Source organism: Epinephelus moara, chromosome 17, assembly GCF_006386435.1.
Source record: "Epinephelus moara isolate mb chromosome 17, YSFRI_EMoa_1.0, whole genome shotgun sequence".
Classification (NCBI taxonomy): domain Eukaryota; kingdom Metazoa; phylum Chordata; class Actinopteri; order Perciformes; family Serranidae; genus Epinephelus; species Epinephelus moara.
In genome coordinates, this window is record NC_065522.1 from 22,264,468 (window position 1) to 22,282,115 (window position 17,648).

The 17,648-nt window shown below is 45.1% G+C and overlaps 1 protein-coding gene across 2 annotated transcripts in view; it reads left to right on the forward strand.

Annotated features, from left to right (window-relative positions):
- The window catches only part of svep1 (sushi, von Willebrand factor type A, EGF and pentraxin domain containing 1), a 135,720-nt gene that overhangs the window by 110,719 nt on the left and 7,353 nt on the right, over positions 1–17,648 (forward strand). Inside the window, exons 34-47 of one of the 2 annotated variants that reach the window (XM_050068093.1) lie at positions 442–526; positions 668–859; positions 1,705–1,872; positions 1,962–2,634; positions 3,022–5,726; positions 6,262–6,496; positions 6,968–7,123; positions 7,685–7,748; positions 8,826–8,999; positions 9,126–9,302; positions 10,977–11,159; positions 12,738–12,908; positions 14,828–14,923; positions 16,005–16,100. In XM_050068093.1, the coding sequence (XP_049924050.1) occupies positions 442–526; positions 668–859; positions 1,705–1,872; positions 1,962–2,634; positions 3,022–5,726; positions 6,262–6,496; positions 6,968–7,123; positions 7,685–7,748; positions 8,826–8,999; positions 9,126–9,302; positions 10,977–11,159; positions 12,738–12,908; positions 14,828–14,923; positions 16,005–16,100 (5,175 nt within the window). The remainder of the gene's footprint in view (positions 1–441; positions 527–667; positions 860–1,704; positions 1,873–1,961; positions 2,635–3,021; positions 5,727–6,261; positions 6,497–6,967; positions 7,124–7,684; positions 7,749–8,825; positions 9,000–9,125; positions 9,303–10,976; positions 11,160–12,737; positions 12,909–14,827; positions 14,924–16,004; positions 16,101–17,648) is intronic. The other variant, XM_050068094.1, reaches the window with a different exon arrangement.

Genomic DNA, 17,648 nt, shown 5'->3' on the forward strand with positions numbered 1-17,648 from the left:
GGGATATCTCTGCCTCTGCAGCTTTGATACGGGCCTTTCTTGTTAAAAATCTGTTTCTTGTGAGCCCCCTGACTTCATGGAAGTGCAGTATATAATCACTAAAGCGCACTCTTAACTAGTTCTCCTCTTCATTCACTAATGTCTCTCAGTAACACCCCTTTGGCTTTGATCCACTTAAACACTTTCCTGTGTGCGTCTTTTATCCAATCATTCTAAAATGTAATTTGTCTCTAAGTCTTTGCCAACGTCTAATCTACATTTCATCAATAACACTGACAGGCGTCTGTAAACTTGTCTTTCCTCATATAAATGTGTACAGAGGTTCCTCACTCTGAAGATAAAGGTTGCTACACTTGCATTTAGTCATATTATGATTTCTAGTGGAATATTAAATGATAGAAAAGAGCAGTTACTAATCATGTCCGTGATGTTGCACTGTAGCCCTCTCCTGCCCGACACCAGTCGTCCCAGAGAACTCTGTCATGAAGGGAGACAACTTCACCTATGGAAGCAAGGTGACTTTCAGGTATCATTTGCATCCCGTACAACACCATGTTGTAATGATAACAGTGGGAGACATGATAAAAGGTGTTACAAACATGTCAAATAAAACATTACAGTCTTAGACTTTCCTGTTAACCTCTGTGTCTGTTTTCTTTCACCTCAGCTGTATGAAGGGCTTCCTGCCGCAGATTCCCTATGAGTTCCAGTGTCTCCCTAGTCAGAGGTGGAGCGGGACACCACAAGTCTGTCACCCAGTGACCTGCGGGGGGCCTCCAACTGTGGAAAACGCCGTCTACACGCTCAACACAAACACATACCAGTCCACTGTCACATATACCTGTGCTGAAGGATACAGGTATGGATACATTACTGTCAACTGCAGTGCTCACTATGGAAGTCCATTTCTGCCAGTGTGACGGAAAAATAAAAGATCCTGTAAGTCAATAAAATGAGAAACTTTATCAAAATAATGACGTAGTATCTCAAAATAACAATTTAATATCTTAAAATACTGACTTAGTATCTCAAATTATTGACTTTATGTCCCAGAATAGTGACTTAGTTATGAGTTAGTAGCCTAAAATAATGAGTTAGTATCTCATAATCATGAGTAAGTATCTCAAAATAATGACTTTGTATGTCAAAATAATGAGGTAGCATCTCATAATCATGAGTATCTCAAAATAATGACTAAGTATCTCAAAATAATGAGGTAGTATCTCAAAATATTGACTTAGTATCTCAAAATATTAACTTTATGTCCCAAAATAGTGACTTGGTTATGAGTTAGTATCCTAAAATAATGAGTTAGTATCTCATAATCATGAGTAAGTATCTCAAAATAATGACTTTGTATGTCAAAATAATGAGGTAGCTTTTTCATGTCATTCAATGCCATGATTTGTTGCATAGCAGGTCTTTATGACTGCTTAACAGAATGAAGTTGACACAAAGCTGAAGCAAGAATAAAATTGCCTCAGTGCGTTATAATTAAACAGCACAAAACTAACTTAGAAATGCACAGGAACTAATGGGGACTACACAATTCACATGACTCACTGCAAAACAGCATGTCTCAACTGTTCTGTATAAATCATCAGTTGTGATTTATTTGTTTCACAGGTTGTCCTCCATAAATCTCTGTGACACTGTGATTGCAGTAGTGTGAGTGTGTAAACTAACTAGTGTGTTGTTGTGAAGACCACAGGGCTCCATGGAAGTGGTTTGTGAAGCGACAGGCGAGTGGAGCCGGCCTGTCCCCCGCTGTGTGAACGTCCTGTGCAGCGAGCCTCCGGCCCTGAGGGACGCCGTGACCGTAGGAGAGAACTTTGAACTGGGAAACAAGGTGCACTATGTCTGCAAAGAAGGGTAAATGTGGTTAAATCTACGCAGTTATTATAACATGTCAAAAAGTAAATTGTTCTGTTAAGCTGTGACATCGTTTGTCTCCTCCACAGCTACACTCTGATTGGCCCAGAGACCAGAGAGTGTCTGCCTAGTGGCCAATGGAGTGACAGCTCTGCCCAGTGTGTCCCCCGCTCCTGTGGCCCTCCGCCCGCCATCGACCACGCTGAACCCTATGAGAGCCACCAGCTGTTTGGAGACACTGCTAACTACTACTGCACTGACGGATACACTGCTGGCAACAACTCTAAGATGGTGTGTAATGCTCAGGGTGTGTGGGCGCCCCCTGATGGCATGGAGGCCCCCCGCTGCATCGCAAACTTCTGCCTACGTCCGCCTGAGCTACCCCATGCGATTTTAGACTCAGTCAACAAACCCAAATACGCCAGCAACACTGAAGTGAGCTATAAATGTGAGGAGGGCTTCATGCTCAACACCACAGCCACGCTGAGATGTCAGATGGGAGGAGAGTGGGAGCCTTCGCCATATGACATCGGCTGTGTGCCGGTGAGGTGCTCCAAGCCTGAGAGCATTGATCGGGGCTATGTGAGCGGAATGAACTATAGTTTTGGAGCTGTGGTGGCGTACAGCTGTGATAAGGGCTTCCTGATCCGAGGGGAGAAGAGGAGGACCTGCAAGGCCGATGGAGAGTGGGGAGGGGCTCTGCCTACCTGTGTACCTGTGTCCTGCCCCCCGCCTCCTTCACTCAAGAATGGATACATCCAGGTTAGCCACATGCTGCTTTTAAACTTAGATAACTGTCTCAGAGCTTGGTCTCCATTTTTGATAATATTTGTGTCCAAATTACATCTTTATTTCCAGGAACATGTTCAGAGTTTAATGGGAAAGTGTTAGCTTGGAAGATTTGAGCTTGATGGTGGAAGATGGTGCTATTTCATTATTATCGAGACCGCGAAATTAATGTTCATTCATTCATTCATTTTTTGTAACTGCTTATCATGTTAGGGGTCATTGGGGGTCTAAATGCATATTTAGACCTAGACTTAGAGATCTTTTTAGAGCTACAAAATGATATAAAATCCTCAATATGATAAATAATTAAAAAATTGAGCTGCCCTTTAATAATATATCACTCTGTTTTTTGCACTATAGGGCAGAGGTCGATTCACCTTCAACAGCAAGGTGACATACGCCTGTAATGCAGGATTCAGGCTACTTGGTCGTCCAGAGCGAGTTTGCCAAGCCAACCGCCAGTGGACCAACAACGACCCTCCCACCTGCGTCCTTTTGACTTGTGACCCTCCTCCTGACATCATCCACGGACATTACAAGGGGTCTGAATTCCAGGTGGGCCGAAAAGTGCAGTATGTCTGCGATGAGGGTTACGAGCTGGTCGGGGATGCCATCTGGACCTGTCTGAAGTACGGAAGGTGGGATAAGTCAAGGCGTCCTCGCTGCTCACCGGTGCAGTGTCCAGAGCCGCCGCTGGAAGAGAACCACCTGGTCCTGAAAGGCCTGGACTCTGAATCTGGAACAGTGGAGTTATCCTGCAAGGACGGGTACGTCCTTGAGGGGGCGCGGATCCTCCGCTGCACTCCGTCCCAGGAGTGGAACGACACCTTTCCAGTGTGTAAGCAGGTGTTTTGTGGCCCACCTCCTGAAGTATCATTCGGTGGCCCTTCCTCTTCCTCCCCGCCATTCCCTTTTGGCACCATGGTGAGCTACACGTGCATGGATGGTTTTACGTTAAGAAATGAACGCTCTGTGTCCTGTCTAGCCAGCGGGCAGTGGAGCAGTCCTTACCCAGAGTGTATCCCAGTTGAATGCCCTCAGCCTGTGGAGATTTCTAATGGCATTGTTGACGTCCAGGGTCTGATGTACCTCAGCAAAGCACTGTACAGCTGTAAGACTGGATATAATTTGGTGGGCAACTCCACTGTCCTCTGTGGAGAGAAGGGACTCTGGATTGGAGGGGTGCCTTCTTGCCGCCCAATTGAGTGCTCAATCCCAAAACAGGTAGCCAATGGAAAGGTCATGTATACAAAACTCCAGTTTGGTCACAGTGCCACCTACTCCTGCCGTCGTGGTTATCGTCTTCAAGGTCCAGAGACTCTGAAGTGCCTGGCCAGTGGGGAGTGGGACAATGAGTCACCTACTTGCGTGCAGATATCTTGCACCCCACCCCAACCTATTGAAAGCGGATTCGTAGAGGGCCAGGATCATAGTTTTGGTGTCACCATTTTCTACAGCTGCTTTCCTGGCTTTCAGCTAGTCGGCCAGGACCATTTGACCTGCGAGGAGTTTGGCTGGTCGAGCTCTGTTCCTGTCTGCGTGCCCTCGGACTGTGGCCTGCCTCCTCACATTGACTTTGGGGAATATGTTAGGGTGGGAGGAGGCTCTGACATTGGAACATTAGCCACACCTCTGGACTTGAGCTTCCTTCATGGGACGTTTATTGAGTACCGTTGCCACAAAGGTTACGACCTCACAAACCCCACCAGGCTGGTGTGTCAGGAGGACGGAGGCTGGAATGGCACGGCACCGTCCTGTGTCCCAGCAGAGTGTGAAACACCACCTGGTCCGGAGCACGGCTGGGTAAATGTGACTGATACCTCCCTCGGCAGCATGGTCAAGTATACTTGTGAGGACGGGTATGAGCTGGAGGGCGAGCCTGTGAGGCAGTGTGTGTCAGGTCGACTGTGGACGAATGACGCCCCAGTTTGTCGGCCTGTTTCCTGTGGCGACCCAGGCACTATCGCTAATGGCACAGCTCACGGCGGTGCTTTTGTGTATCCTGAGGTCCTGCACTATGAGTGTAGTCCTGGATTTGTCTTGAAGGGTAGTGACACTATCGCCTGTCAGGCAGATGGAAAGTGGAATGGGCTTAAGCCTCGGTGTGAGCCAGTATCTTGCGGTCCTCCTAAAGTTCCCAGTGACATCACTTTTAAAGGAGAAGAGTACAGCTATAATGATGAAATAGAATTGAGCTGTCAGCACGGTTTCCTCTTACAAGGGAAATCTATCAGTGTTTGTCAGGCTGATGGCACCTGGAGCCATGAGTCTCCTACCTGTGTACCTGCCCGCTGTGGCAAACCCTCGCCAGTACCTAACGGGCGTGTGTTGGGGTCAGAGTTTGGCCTCAACAGCAAGGTAAACTATGAATGTGATGAGGGATACACACTTAACGGAAATCCAACACGTATTTGTCAGTCCAACGGACATTGGGACAAACCTGCTCCTCGCTGTGACATCATAAGTTGTGATCCACCTGAGGACATCAGTCACGGCTTCCTGAACGGCTCCAGCTTCAACTACGACGACGTGGTGGAGTACGTCTGCTTCGACGGCTACGAGGTATTTGGGGATCCCATCCTGCGGTGCTCCGCTCAAGGCATCTGGGTGGGCGCGGTGCCTCAGTGTCGGCCCTGCGTCTGTGCCCTTCCCGTGGTGAAATTCGGGGTGGTTCTGGGTCGCGACCGTGCCTGCGGAGACCGAGTGCACTTCCAGTGTGACGACGGCTACAAGCTGCTGGGTCCCTCTCAGGCGGTGTGTGAGAAGGGAGGGGTGTGGAGCCCCGGTGTGCCTGTGTGTGGCCGGGGGAGGTGCAGTGTCGCCCCGCCTACAGTTCCTAACGCTGTCCTGCAGGGCGGCAGTGCCACCTTCCCAGACACAGTTATATACAGGTGTCGGCCCGGCTACCAGCCAAAGGGGTACCCACACCTCTCCTGTGGAAGAGACGGCAGGTGGGGGGAACCCAGGATCAGCTGTGAGCCTATGAGCTGTGGAAAACCTCCAACTGTCGCTCATGCTCAGGTGGTGGGAGACGCCTTCACCTTCCCAAACCAGATCACATACAGGTAAATATTGTAATTATTAACCATTTGTGACAAAACTATTCACCACAGTGCTTTAGGGTTGGGCAACGTGACAGTATGGAGCAAGGGACAGTAGAAATGTGTCCACTAGTAGAGACTTGGCAATACCGTTTATACTCTGGGAGCTATATTCAAGGTTATGTGGCAGATTAGTGCTGGATTCTCGCATGATCTCATGATTCTCATGTGATCTTATAAATCCAGCTACCTCGCAAGGTAACGTGATTTGGGCAGACATGGAGGAGGAGAGTGAAGCTGCAAATACAGAAACCTTTAACACTTGAAATGTTTGTTCTCTGGAACTTTAAAGGCGTCCATTTTGAAAGGATTTCATTTGTACTGTTTTAGTAACACCACTAATGTACCATTAGTAATGATGATTGATTCTCTGCACCATATATTTTTCAAACTTATTTAAGATCCATATTAAAGACTAACTGCTTTGTGGTGGACGTTAAGTTTCTCTCATGTAAGTCCCCTTGTCTTCACTTTCCTGTGTTTCCCTCTGGTTCTCCAGGTGTGAGGATGGGTACAGTCTAGCCACACAGACAGCCTTCCTCTCCTGCCAGAGTGATGGCACCTGGTCCAAACACAGCATTCGGTGCAGCCCCACCCCCTGCCCGCTCCCCACCAACTTCTCCATCCCCCATCTGGTCGTCACTGGGAAGGAACTCACTCCTGTCGGGGGCACGGTCACCCTCTCCTGCCCTCCTGGTCTCCACCTGCAGGGGTCAGCACTCGCTGAGTGTCAGGTAGGAAAGGTGTTGGTCAATTATTTATTCGGGTCTCAGATTCTTAATCCTAATGTGACTACCTGTTTGATTAATGGTTAACAGGATGTTCTTGGTCCTTTTATGTGCATACAGTGAAGCTGTTTTGACAGGCTTTCTTAAATAACTGGCAAGAGATTTAGAGAAGTGCAGATGTTTCAGTCTGTTTGCTGTTACAGACTGATTGAGTATAGTGTTTAAAATGTTGTCAGTGGTCACAGAGATCCAAAGAAGTAGCCGTCATTCTTGCTAACCCTCTTCCACACCCCCCATTTGCTTTCGAAATCCTCCCTATTTGTAAGGTCTTAAGGCCGCAAGTATGACCAGCATGGGTTTGCAGTGACTCATGAAGAAATTCCTCTTTTATCTCTCCTCTTTTCCACTGAACATGTCAATTAGAAACCATCAATAATGTAGCTCTTTCCTGTCCTGTCTGTTGTATCATCTGATCAGCTGGGTGGAGGCTGGGCTCCGAGCATCTCCTCTGTTTCCTGCCAGCTGGTGGTTTGTGCAAAACCCCCTCCTCTTCTTCACGGTGTCGCCGAGGGGGACAGCTACAACTATGGAGACTTTATCATGTACTCCTGCCTGCCAGGCTTTGACATGAAGGTACAACTCATCAGACCACGTTTCCTTTTGTGGAGTTTCACAGCTAAGATTAGAAAACGTGGGTTTATGAATCACCTCCCCTGACAACAAACAAACAAAATTTGGAGATAATAATTTTTCCAGGTTGTCTATTAACTCCTAAAAGATGTAATACAACAGGCGGCTTTATTTCCTCTCCTGCACTGTGCTCTCAGACAACAGGCTGAGCTAACGGCTGACAGTCAGATTACAGAAAATCACGTGACTTCTCCTCAGCAATCAATGAGAGTGTACGGTTACGGAGCAAACAGAAGGAGCTGAGTCACTTTACTCCTGATAACACTGATACACTGACGAAACACACAAAGAAGAGTATCTGCTTTACAGTTCACTGTAAAGCAGATAAACTATTTAAAATGTTAAAAAAGGTTCATTGTTTCAGCCTGATGTGAACAAATCTTTATCACAGATCTTAACTGTATCTTGTTTTCTGTTATTTGCACAGATCGATATGTATACACTTTGTTGCGTTAATCTCATCAGCTGTTATCATATCTTTGTACTTTGTTTTTCTTGTCACAGGGAGACTCTATCCAGACCTGTCAGGGAGACAGAACATGGAGCGGCACGCAGCCAGTGTGTGTTGGTAGGTTTGTTTACATGAGGGACGGACCATGAAATGTCTTTAAGAATATCAAATATTCAGTCTTATTGTTGTGAATCTTGTCTTCAGAAGCATGCATTACGAGTGTTAAACCTACAAAGACAGGACACATCGCACACATTGGCTATTTGCACAATTTTAGGTATTTTTTAGCGATGTTTAACAGCGACGTACATACAGGGGACAACAAACTTGTGCCTATCTGTGTGCTAATTGGCGTGTACATCTTAAAATGAGGTGTGGTCAGGCACCTCGTTGGTTTATTGCTAGTTTTAGGCAGCAGAAAGTGATTACACCATTGACCAAATATAAAGCTGGTGTAAAAAGGCAGAATGGCGCAGTATTTTCCTGCAGTTTAAAGGGCACTTTAATGCATTAAATTTGACAAATTACACACCAATTTTTCAGGTATTTACAGGTTAAATAGAACGATAAATAAAGGCCGCTTAATTAAGATAGTAAGATGTGATCCATATGCTTATTACACACGCAGGAACACGTGGATAGGTGCGGTGGGTGAAATAATACATCATTAATGAGGAAAGTTTTAATTACTTTCTTTGAAATGTGAACAGAGCAAAGCTGAAAGTTTATTCCTCTGTCAGGTTTATAACTACAGTTTTTAGTTTTGCTGCTCCAATGTCCCACAATATTTTCTGCACTGACATTACTGCTCCTAACGCAGACACACCAAACTGACATCAAATAACTAGTGGCAATAAAGGCTGACTGTTGTGTCACCTCATGCCAAAAGGTTGCACAAAAACACACCACAAAGACTACAGCCAATGGCCAGCTAGCATGTGCATTCTGTGAGTGTGTGAGAGCAAAAAACTCGCCACACCAGCAGGCGGCGGCTGTCTGTATTTCTCAAACGCAGATTATATGCCATTCAACTAGCATACATAGAGTTGAAGACGCCCTAAATGCACTTTAGGCCATGCACTGTAGGGCTTATAGAATTCCTCATGATGTTGTGCAAACTGTTCTTTACACTGTGCACACATACATCAGTCCCACCACACCTTTGTTGTAAATGCTCGTCTATTGTCTCCTCAGCACAGTCCTGTGGGTCTCCACCCTCAGTACAACATGCACAGGTCCAGATGACAGGAGACACTTACTTACACAATGCCAGTTATGTATGTAACGCCGGCCTGCAGCTTGTCGGCTCCAAGACTCTTGTGTGTCTGGCCAACGGCACATGGAGCCTGCCAGCACCTACATGTGAAGGTACGGAGGATGGCCAGTGAGCCATGGATTAAAAGTTTATTTGTTGACAGCTCTACCTGCATGTAGTGCTCATGTACGAGACTTTCTGAATCATGATTTAACTGTCATCATTTTCTCTCACGTCAGTGGCCAAAGGCTGCGACAGCCCCAAACAGATGCTGAACGGTAAAGTCCAAGAGCACAACTTGATCACAGGACGCGCTGTGGAGTTCCAGTGTGATAAAGGCTACAGCCTGGTGGGAGATTCACTCGTGGTGTGTATGGGGGGCAACGCCTGGAGCTCCACTTTTCCCACCTGCCAACGTGAGAGACAGAGACACACAGAAACATGCATGCAAAGTACAGGGGAAGTTTAACAGATGTGAAATGACTGATTACATTTACTCCCACCTACAACTGTGGCTTCCTGTTAGGTTTGACTTCTTTCTTTAACAGTTGCTAAATCATAAATTCTTGTGCATTTGGCAAACATTTGCAACACTGTGTGAACAAAGCCCCCACTTAAAATTCTTTGCAACATCACTGAGTTTAATAACCTCTTTTACAGCACAGCCGTGCCGCAAACTGGTCTGTGAGTCAGAGTTCAGTGAAACGTAGACATTTATAGTCTTATGTCAGGATATGTGTAAATATGAAACCTACAGTGTTTATGATCTGAGAAACATTTACGTGCAGCAAATTAGTTTGATTCAAAAGAACCTCCTTTATATGTCAAAAACATATCTGAATAGAAATAATGCTGCTGTCAAAAACATCTTGAGCACATAAAATACATTTCTTTGAAAATACTGTTGACACCAAACGTGTATATCTGTGCCCAACAGACAACAGCAGGTATAGCAGCACACAGTAACAGCAGTCAATAACAACAGTATACAGATGGGGCAGATAAAGTAACTGAAACTAAATGGAAACTCTTTGCACACAATGCAGTCTTGCTCTGCAATGAATACCGTCTTTGTGAAACACTCGTGGAGCAGCAGAGCGTACTCCGGACAGCAGCACAGCGCCAAGCAGTATAACAGACACTTAACCATTCGTTATTCATATAGAAGTGCTCTGTTCTTGATTTGATTTTAATCACCTCGTGTTGTGTGACCAATAAAAAATGAAAGTGTGAAAGAGCTTGTTTTGAAGTTCTGCACTTAACAATAACACGACTTGCAGTCCTTTCAGAACGGACCCACGACCCACCAGTTGGGAACCACTGTGATATATGAAAAGAACTGGAAGACATTAAAAAAAAGTCTAAATCAATCAGAAGATCGGAGGTTCGATCCCGGCTCCTCCAGCCTGCATGTTGAAGTATCCTTGGGCAAGATACTGAACTCCAAATAATCCCCGATGTCGGTGTGTGAGAGCGTGTGAATGGTTACTGAGTAGCAGGTGGCACCCTGTATGGCAGCGACAGCCACCAGTGTGTGAATGGGTGAATGTGACTCAGTAGTGTAAAAGTGCTTTGAGTGGTCAAGATGACTAGAAAGGTGCCATAGAGGTGCAGTCCATTTACCATTCACACAGCCTGGCATGATGTCAGCTAACATTAGTTATAACATTTTGTTTTTGTGTTAAGTGTTGTCAAAAATATTGATTTATTTATACATATTGAATCTGAATATTTGAAACCAGTTTTGCGTAATCGAGGATGTGTCATAAACGGAGGCGGTTACACAGTCCACCACAGAAATAAATGCGGAAGATTACGGACTACATTGATTACCTGCAAACTTTTGCTCTGTTATTACAGACATTTGTTTTTACCTAAAAAACGTAAACTTGTATGCCTTCAATGTCAATTTGGTGTCAAAAATAGAATGATATATTCATAAATTTTAAGGTATTGTATTGAAGTTAGGAATCCCAGTATCGTGACAACACTAGTAAACATTTAGGAAATAATACTGCTCACAGATTCAGTGTGTCAACTGGATAACGAAACTTCATCAGCCAGTAATCCGTCATGTGTGCTCCTTGCAGCGAGGTCTTGCCCGGCTCCTCCTGGCTGGAGGGACGACGGCAGCAGGAACGGATCCCAGCAGGAGTTCCGTGTCGGACAGTCGGTCCCCGTCACCTGTCCCAAAGGTCAGCAGGTGAAGGGCAGCGGCACCATCACCTGCAGGCCAGACCTGACCTGGAGCCCCATCAGCTCCGTGTGTGAAAGTAGGTATTTGATTTAAAGGAGAAAATATTGTATGTCCTCTTTGGTAAAGCTTTACTGCAGATGTACAGTATGTCTTTTATTTAAAACAAGTTTAAAATCGCAGACCTAAAAGATGTGACCACGTAGTCCGTCCAGTTACAAAGCCTGGCCCCTAGTCTTGACAGATAATCGATTTCTCAATTTAATTATATATATGTTGAAAAAAATTACTGTTTAAAATTCAACTGCTATCTTCTGTTTCTGTCATTTTTGATAGTAAAGTTTTGTTTCTGCCTACCCCAACTCTAATGATCTTGTTCAGTATAGTGTTTCCATATTTCCTTGATAAGCTTCGTGTGATTTAGTTGTGTTTGGGAAAATCAATCAAATATAACTATCAGGGTGTCAATGTGTACTCAAACTAGCACATGATGTCATAATTCATGAGACAATTCAAAATTGTGAATGTGATGTTTCACAGCTCTGCATGCCTCTCTCTACACCTCTCTGCTCGCGCATGGCTGTGGGCTCAAATCCGTCAGCTGAAGTCCCTCTGTTTTTGCCTCTCTCATCGCGCTTTTATCAAAACAAACGGGGCTGCATCAAACGCTGTTGGTGTCCTGTATGCTGGAATAATTACGGGCACCTCTGCAGCTTCTATGGCAACCTTTGTCACATAATCCTCTGATCTTTCTTGCGTGCAGTTGTCCTGAATATGCATCACAATGGTGCTTACGTTGCCATGGCTCGTTGTTTGTGTTTGCATGGTGTTAATTTTCCTGTGCATGTTCACTGCAATCCTTTTAGTCCTGTTTCAGCCCCGAGGGGTCGTCCACCGATTGTCCAGCCCCAAAGTATCTGACACATTTGGATATTTTGCATGAAATTCGCTGTCTTCACGGGTAATGACGGACACAGAAAACACAGCTTGATTTCACTCAATGGACACAGATTTCTTATTCTGCAGTGCACAATTTCCTATTCAATATTCTTTTTAAGATAAACAAGGGGTGGACAAAATAACAGAAACACCTTGCAATACAATATAGAAGCTCCACGAACGCACCAGTTTTCTGGAGGCTCAGTTTTGGAGGCACCTGACTTTGAAGTCATCAAGAATGTTCCTAATTTTCTGATTCTTCATTCACCAGAGGCATGTGAGAAAAACGAAGTTTTATTCATGCGTGAGTAATTGATACACACATTTTTGATACACAAATGATCATTTGGGGGGTTAAGTATTTCTTTAGGATAGAGGCACAATTATAGGCCTCAAAAACTGAGCAAAGAGTCGAATAAAGATTCATGGAAAGACTTTATGAAAGCATTAAACATTATAAGCTGCTATTGTGCTGTACACTGCAAGGTGTTTCTTCTATTTTGTGCACTCCCTGTAGACTTGCAACTCTCGTCTTTGCTCAAACAGAAGATTGATATGCTCATCAGCTTTTAAGGCCACACAATAAAGGCACCTGTTGTTAATTTATTTGACCTGTTATTTAAAGATTTAAAAAGTAGTCAAGGCAGAAGACAGACAGAAGAGACAACAGACGTGTAGTGAGTAACTCGTGGGTCGTTCCATCTGGGCTGTTGTACAGGGGTGTCCTGTGGCCCCCCCCTCCACGTGGCCAATGGGGTGGTGCGGGGGGCGGTGTTCCAGTTCGGTGACGTGGCCGTGTACTCGTGTTTTGGCGGCTACGCCATGGAGGGCGTTGGAAGGAGCAGGTGTCTGGAGAACGGCACCTGGACGCCGCCTCCCACATGCAGAGGTAGAGAGAACACGCCTCTGTGTTTAACAGAAGGGACTCTCCCCTTTTCCCAGGACACTTCCTGCTTCCTCCCTTTTGCAACATGATGCCGTGCTGCTTTTCCGCTTTTTAAAATCTTCTCTGGACTGCTCCTCCTCACCCTCAACAGATACAGTGCTCTCTGGAGGTTATTAACGTCTCTGTGCCTGCTCTCTCTGTCCTCTCATGCCTACTCATACTGGGTTTACACCAGCTGCATGTGTACAATATGTGGAAGTATGAGCCAAGGAAGTATTGCTATTGGTTCTTTTTTCCTCATTACTAGTTAAAGGGATAGTTCAGATTTTTTTTAAGTGGGGTTGTATGAGGTACTTATCCATAGATAGTGTATTACATACAGTAGATGTCAGTCGGCACACCCCCAATCTGGAGAAGCAGGCTGGAGTACGACATGAAAGCTAAGCAATCTTGTGATGTGGAGGGATCAGCAACAAAATTTATTTTAGCCAGCAAAAAAAACAATATCAGTTTATGTGCATGTTGTATTAGGAGTATCACCACTGCTTTACCTGAGTGTCAGACAGTGATTTGTAGCTGGAAAGTGGAGCAGTTTCTCTTTTCAGAGCCAGACTCCAATTTAGAGTCACCAATTACCCCTCATGTCCTTGGACTGTGGGAGGAAGCCAGAGCACCTGGAGAAAACCCGCGCCGACTCCGCACAGAAGGGTCCGAACCCCCCACCCCAGGCTTTTTAACCAGGAACCCTCTTGCTGTGATGCAACAGTGCTAACAATTGCACCGCCGTGCCACCAGCGCCTGTGTTCAGCGAGCTTAAATTACTGGGTTTTTTTTGTCAATGGAGTCTGGTGGCTTTGACAAGAGCATAGATGGGGAACTGAAGCTGTTAACGGCCTCCCCGTCAGAAGGAGGCAAAAATACTCTTATTATGGCATACACTGATATTAACATTTTTTAGGTGGCTAAAATACATTTTGTTGCCGACCCCCATTTTCTGGAGTAGATTGCTTAACTTCCATGTCAGACTCCAGCCTGCTTCTCCAGACTGGGGGCATGTTGACTAACATCTACTGTATGTTATACACTGACTATGGATTAGTACCCTATACAACCCCACTTGAAAAAGTCTGAACATTCCTTTAAGGTTGGGACAGGACATGATTCAGGTAGTCAACCTAAAAAGACAGTTTCACCGCACTGTACATAAACCGATTCCTCCTCCTGTGCACTCTGAACGCCATTTTCTCACAGGTGACCGTGCAATTCATATCCAAGTACTCTCTAAAGCCTGGATCCAGCTCCATTAAAGGACGAAAAACAACTGTCAGTCAAAGAGTTGGTTGGCATTTCGCCTTGAGCACCACAAGCCGAGTGCCATCAAGTTCAATTATATTGGAGAGAAGGCAGACATCTCTATTGCTGATATCTCTAAGACTGGCTTCGTTCATGAAATTCAAATGGCCACGTTTTACATGCAAAACAGAGCTGGATTCAGGCTAGCCTGTTCCTCAACAGCTGCTGCTGACATTGTGCACGTTCCTGTCTACACACACACACACACACACACACACACACACTCATGTGGGTTTCTGTTGATGTCTTTGGTAAGGTTGCTCGGAGGAATTTAATCTGCAGTTTATGAATGCTGCCTTTGTTGTTGTGCATGAGGCTGCTGTACCTGCTTTCCTCTTGTTTCACTGGAAGGTGATTGAATATCTTGCTCCTCTCTGTATGTGTACACTGAAAGAAGATTTTATAAAGATGTGTCTTTCTACATGTAGAGTATGTTTTGTGTGTGTTTCAGGCAGCATTCTTATCTTAATTCTATATGCCTCTGTGTGTGTGTGTGTGTGTGTGTGTGTGTGTGTGTGTGTGTGTGTGTGTGTGTGTGTGTGTGTGTGTGTGTGTCCCCTCTCTCTCAGCGGTGTGTTGGCTGCAGTGCCAAAATGGCGGGGCGTGTCAGCGGCCCAACACTTGCTCTTGCCCCGAGGGCTGGATGGGCCGACTCTGTGAGGAGCGTAAGTATTTGATAACCCAATATTCATCAGTTAACTCTGCTGACACGCCCATGACATGACCCTGAGTGTGTTACAACTCAGACACTCACCAACACACAGGAATCAAATCAGCTTGCTGAGCAGGTTTCAGCAGAATATAGTGCACAGAGACAGTCAGAGATAACGGAGGTAAAGGTTGTTTGTCTCCTTGAAACCTAAAGAAAAAACTGTTTTTGTGTCTAAGTGATTAATGGGAACATCAATCATGCTTGTGTTTGTCACTGACAGGCTCAGATTGTTGGTCTAAATGTCTGACAACTTGTGGAAAGGATCCCCACAGAGATAGACCATTTTGGTGATGAGGAAGATCCTGTTTGTTTAACCAGAAACAGCCCTGAAATTGCTATTGCCAATTCCACCAGACTCCATTTAAATTCACAGTAACTTATTCATTGTAAAACACACTTCATTGAAAGACGACAGAAACAAAATAAAACTCTCGTAAGCTGTCCTGGTTCGTCTTCCCACTAGTCTATTCATCATCAACTCTGGCTTGGTTTTAATAAACCCTTAATTCATACAGTTAGATGTGAATATATGCTGAATCTATACATGCTAAAGTGACTGTTTATTTAAATGGAGTCTGGTGGAATTGGCGATCCCAACAAAGGTCTATCTCTTTTCATAATGTTGTCGAATACCTAAAATAACAATCTGAGCCTGTCAGTGACAAAAACAAGCACTTAAGCAGTTGTAAATTGATGGTGAGAGCATGCCTAGAGTCCTTGCATTGTAGCCTGTTTTGCTGTCTGCAGCACTAACTCTCAACACTGGACCAATGTTTAAAAAAAATTGTAGCTCCTATTAGTCACTTAGACCAAAAACCATGGGTAAATCGGGTCCAGGTTATAAAATACTGAAGTTACCCTTTAAGAAGGGTCACTTCTTCATCAGTACAAAGATATGCTTCTTTCTAGCCTGTGGTCACAAAGATCTCAAATTCCCCAACTGAATCCAGTGTTTGGGATTTCAACAAAGACTGCAGGGGCAGATGACCTGAAATGATTTCCTGTTTACTCTTCTCTCTCCTCTTTAAAAACAGCTATCTGCATCCTGCCGTGCCTGAATGGAGGCCGTTGCGTGGCACCCTACCAGTGCGAGTGTCCCACTGGGTGGACCGGCACACGCTGTCACAGTGGTGAGTTCATGTGTGAGTCAGTGACAGTGAAGGCTTCACATGTTTACGCTGAGCAAACCTGTCCACCTACTGTGTGCATTAATAGCACAGTGACGTGGGATGTGAGTGCATATACTGAACAGGATTCCCTTTACGTCACTGTCATTATCACCCTGACCCAAAGTGACTCAGAGGAGTACGCTACAGTTTTTTTTGTTTTTTTTTTAATATCTACTTGATTATATTCAGCTTTTGAACATTTATAAATAAGTAAATAACAACCTTTAGTGAATAACGATGTAGTCATGTGAGTCAAGTATTAAATGTTCCTTAACTGTAACTTTACTTTAAAAAGTGGGGTAGGCAGTTTAATTTTGGCGTCACTGGACAAAAATCCCCTCATAAACTTTGAGCACATTGTAATTTAAGAGGACTGAGGGAAAACTAGACTTCTGCACCTCCTCTTGGTTCTGTTTTCAAGCTTTAGAAAAATGTAGGCCATGATGGGAAACTTTGGCCAATCACAGGTCATTTCAGAGAGAGGGTGTTCCTGTTGGCTGTTCTACAAATGCAGATCTGCGTGTGCGTCTTTTTGGTGAAAGCCTGATTCAACAGCAGAGAGTCCTGCAGAGGAAGTTGCTATTCCAGCATTGGCAACAACTGCCTAAGCTGCAGCGCACCCAAAAACAGGAAGACGGACTTATCAAAAAGAGAGTTTAACAGAAAGTCTGACGATAAAGAAAACAAAACACATGTCAACATCAACGACATGTTTCAGAGTTGGAGAGATAATGTTGCTAATAGTTTAGCCTTCTGCCAACCAGAGCTTAAGGCTCATGGCTTCATGGCTTCAAGTTCACATTTACGTAGCTAGTTTTAGCTACAGCCTCCGATCACAGTGTGTCCTCCGCCTCATTCCCCGCCGCTAAAGACCACCTTACCAGGAGGAGAGCAGCAACAGCAGCAGCTCAGGAGACAGACTCCCAGTCAGCAGTTGCAGTAACCTAAATTCAGCCAGCACAAACCCCAGCTCTGGGGGACTGGACAGCTCCAACTCCCCAGTAAACTTTCTGTTGCTGCTGTTACACAGGTTAGACCCAGTGCTGCACCTGGCAAGCAGTCCACTGCGACGAGGAGCGAGGCGAAGAGACCATGGGGTGGCTAGCTTGCGAATTCTTGTCTCATTTGTGGTCTGATGGCTCTACAATAAAATCAATGTATGGGAAACTCTGGGTCATGTTTGGAAGCGTGTGCATATGCCTGTGGTTGTCTGGTGGGAGGAGCTTAGGGCAGAGAGGGGAGAGCTGCACGAGGAGGGTGTGTTTTCATAATATGCCGTTAGACTTCTGCCTACCTCAGCTTTAAACATTTAACCCTATGGGCCCGGTGTGTTCCAGCTGCTCTCAAACATGCTGTAGTGCAGCCCCTTATAAAAAAGAAAAACCTGGACCCCTCTCTCCTGTCAAACTACAGACCAATCTCCAAATTACCATTTTTGTCCAAGGTTTTGGAGAAAGTGGTCTTTACTCAGCTGCAATCATTCCTAGTGGCCCATGACATGTATGAAAA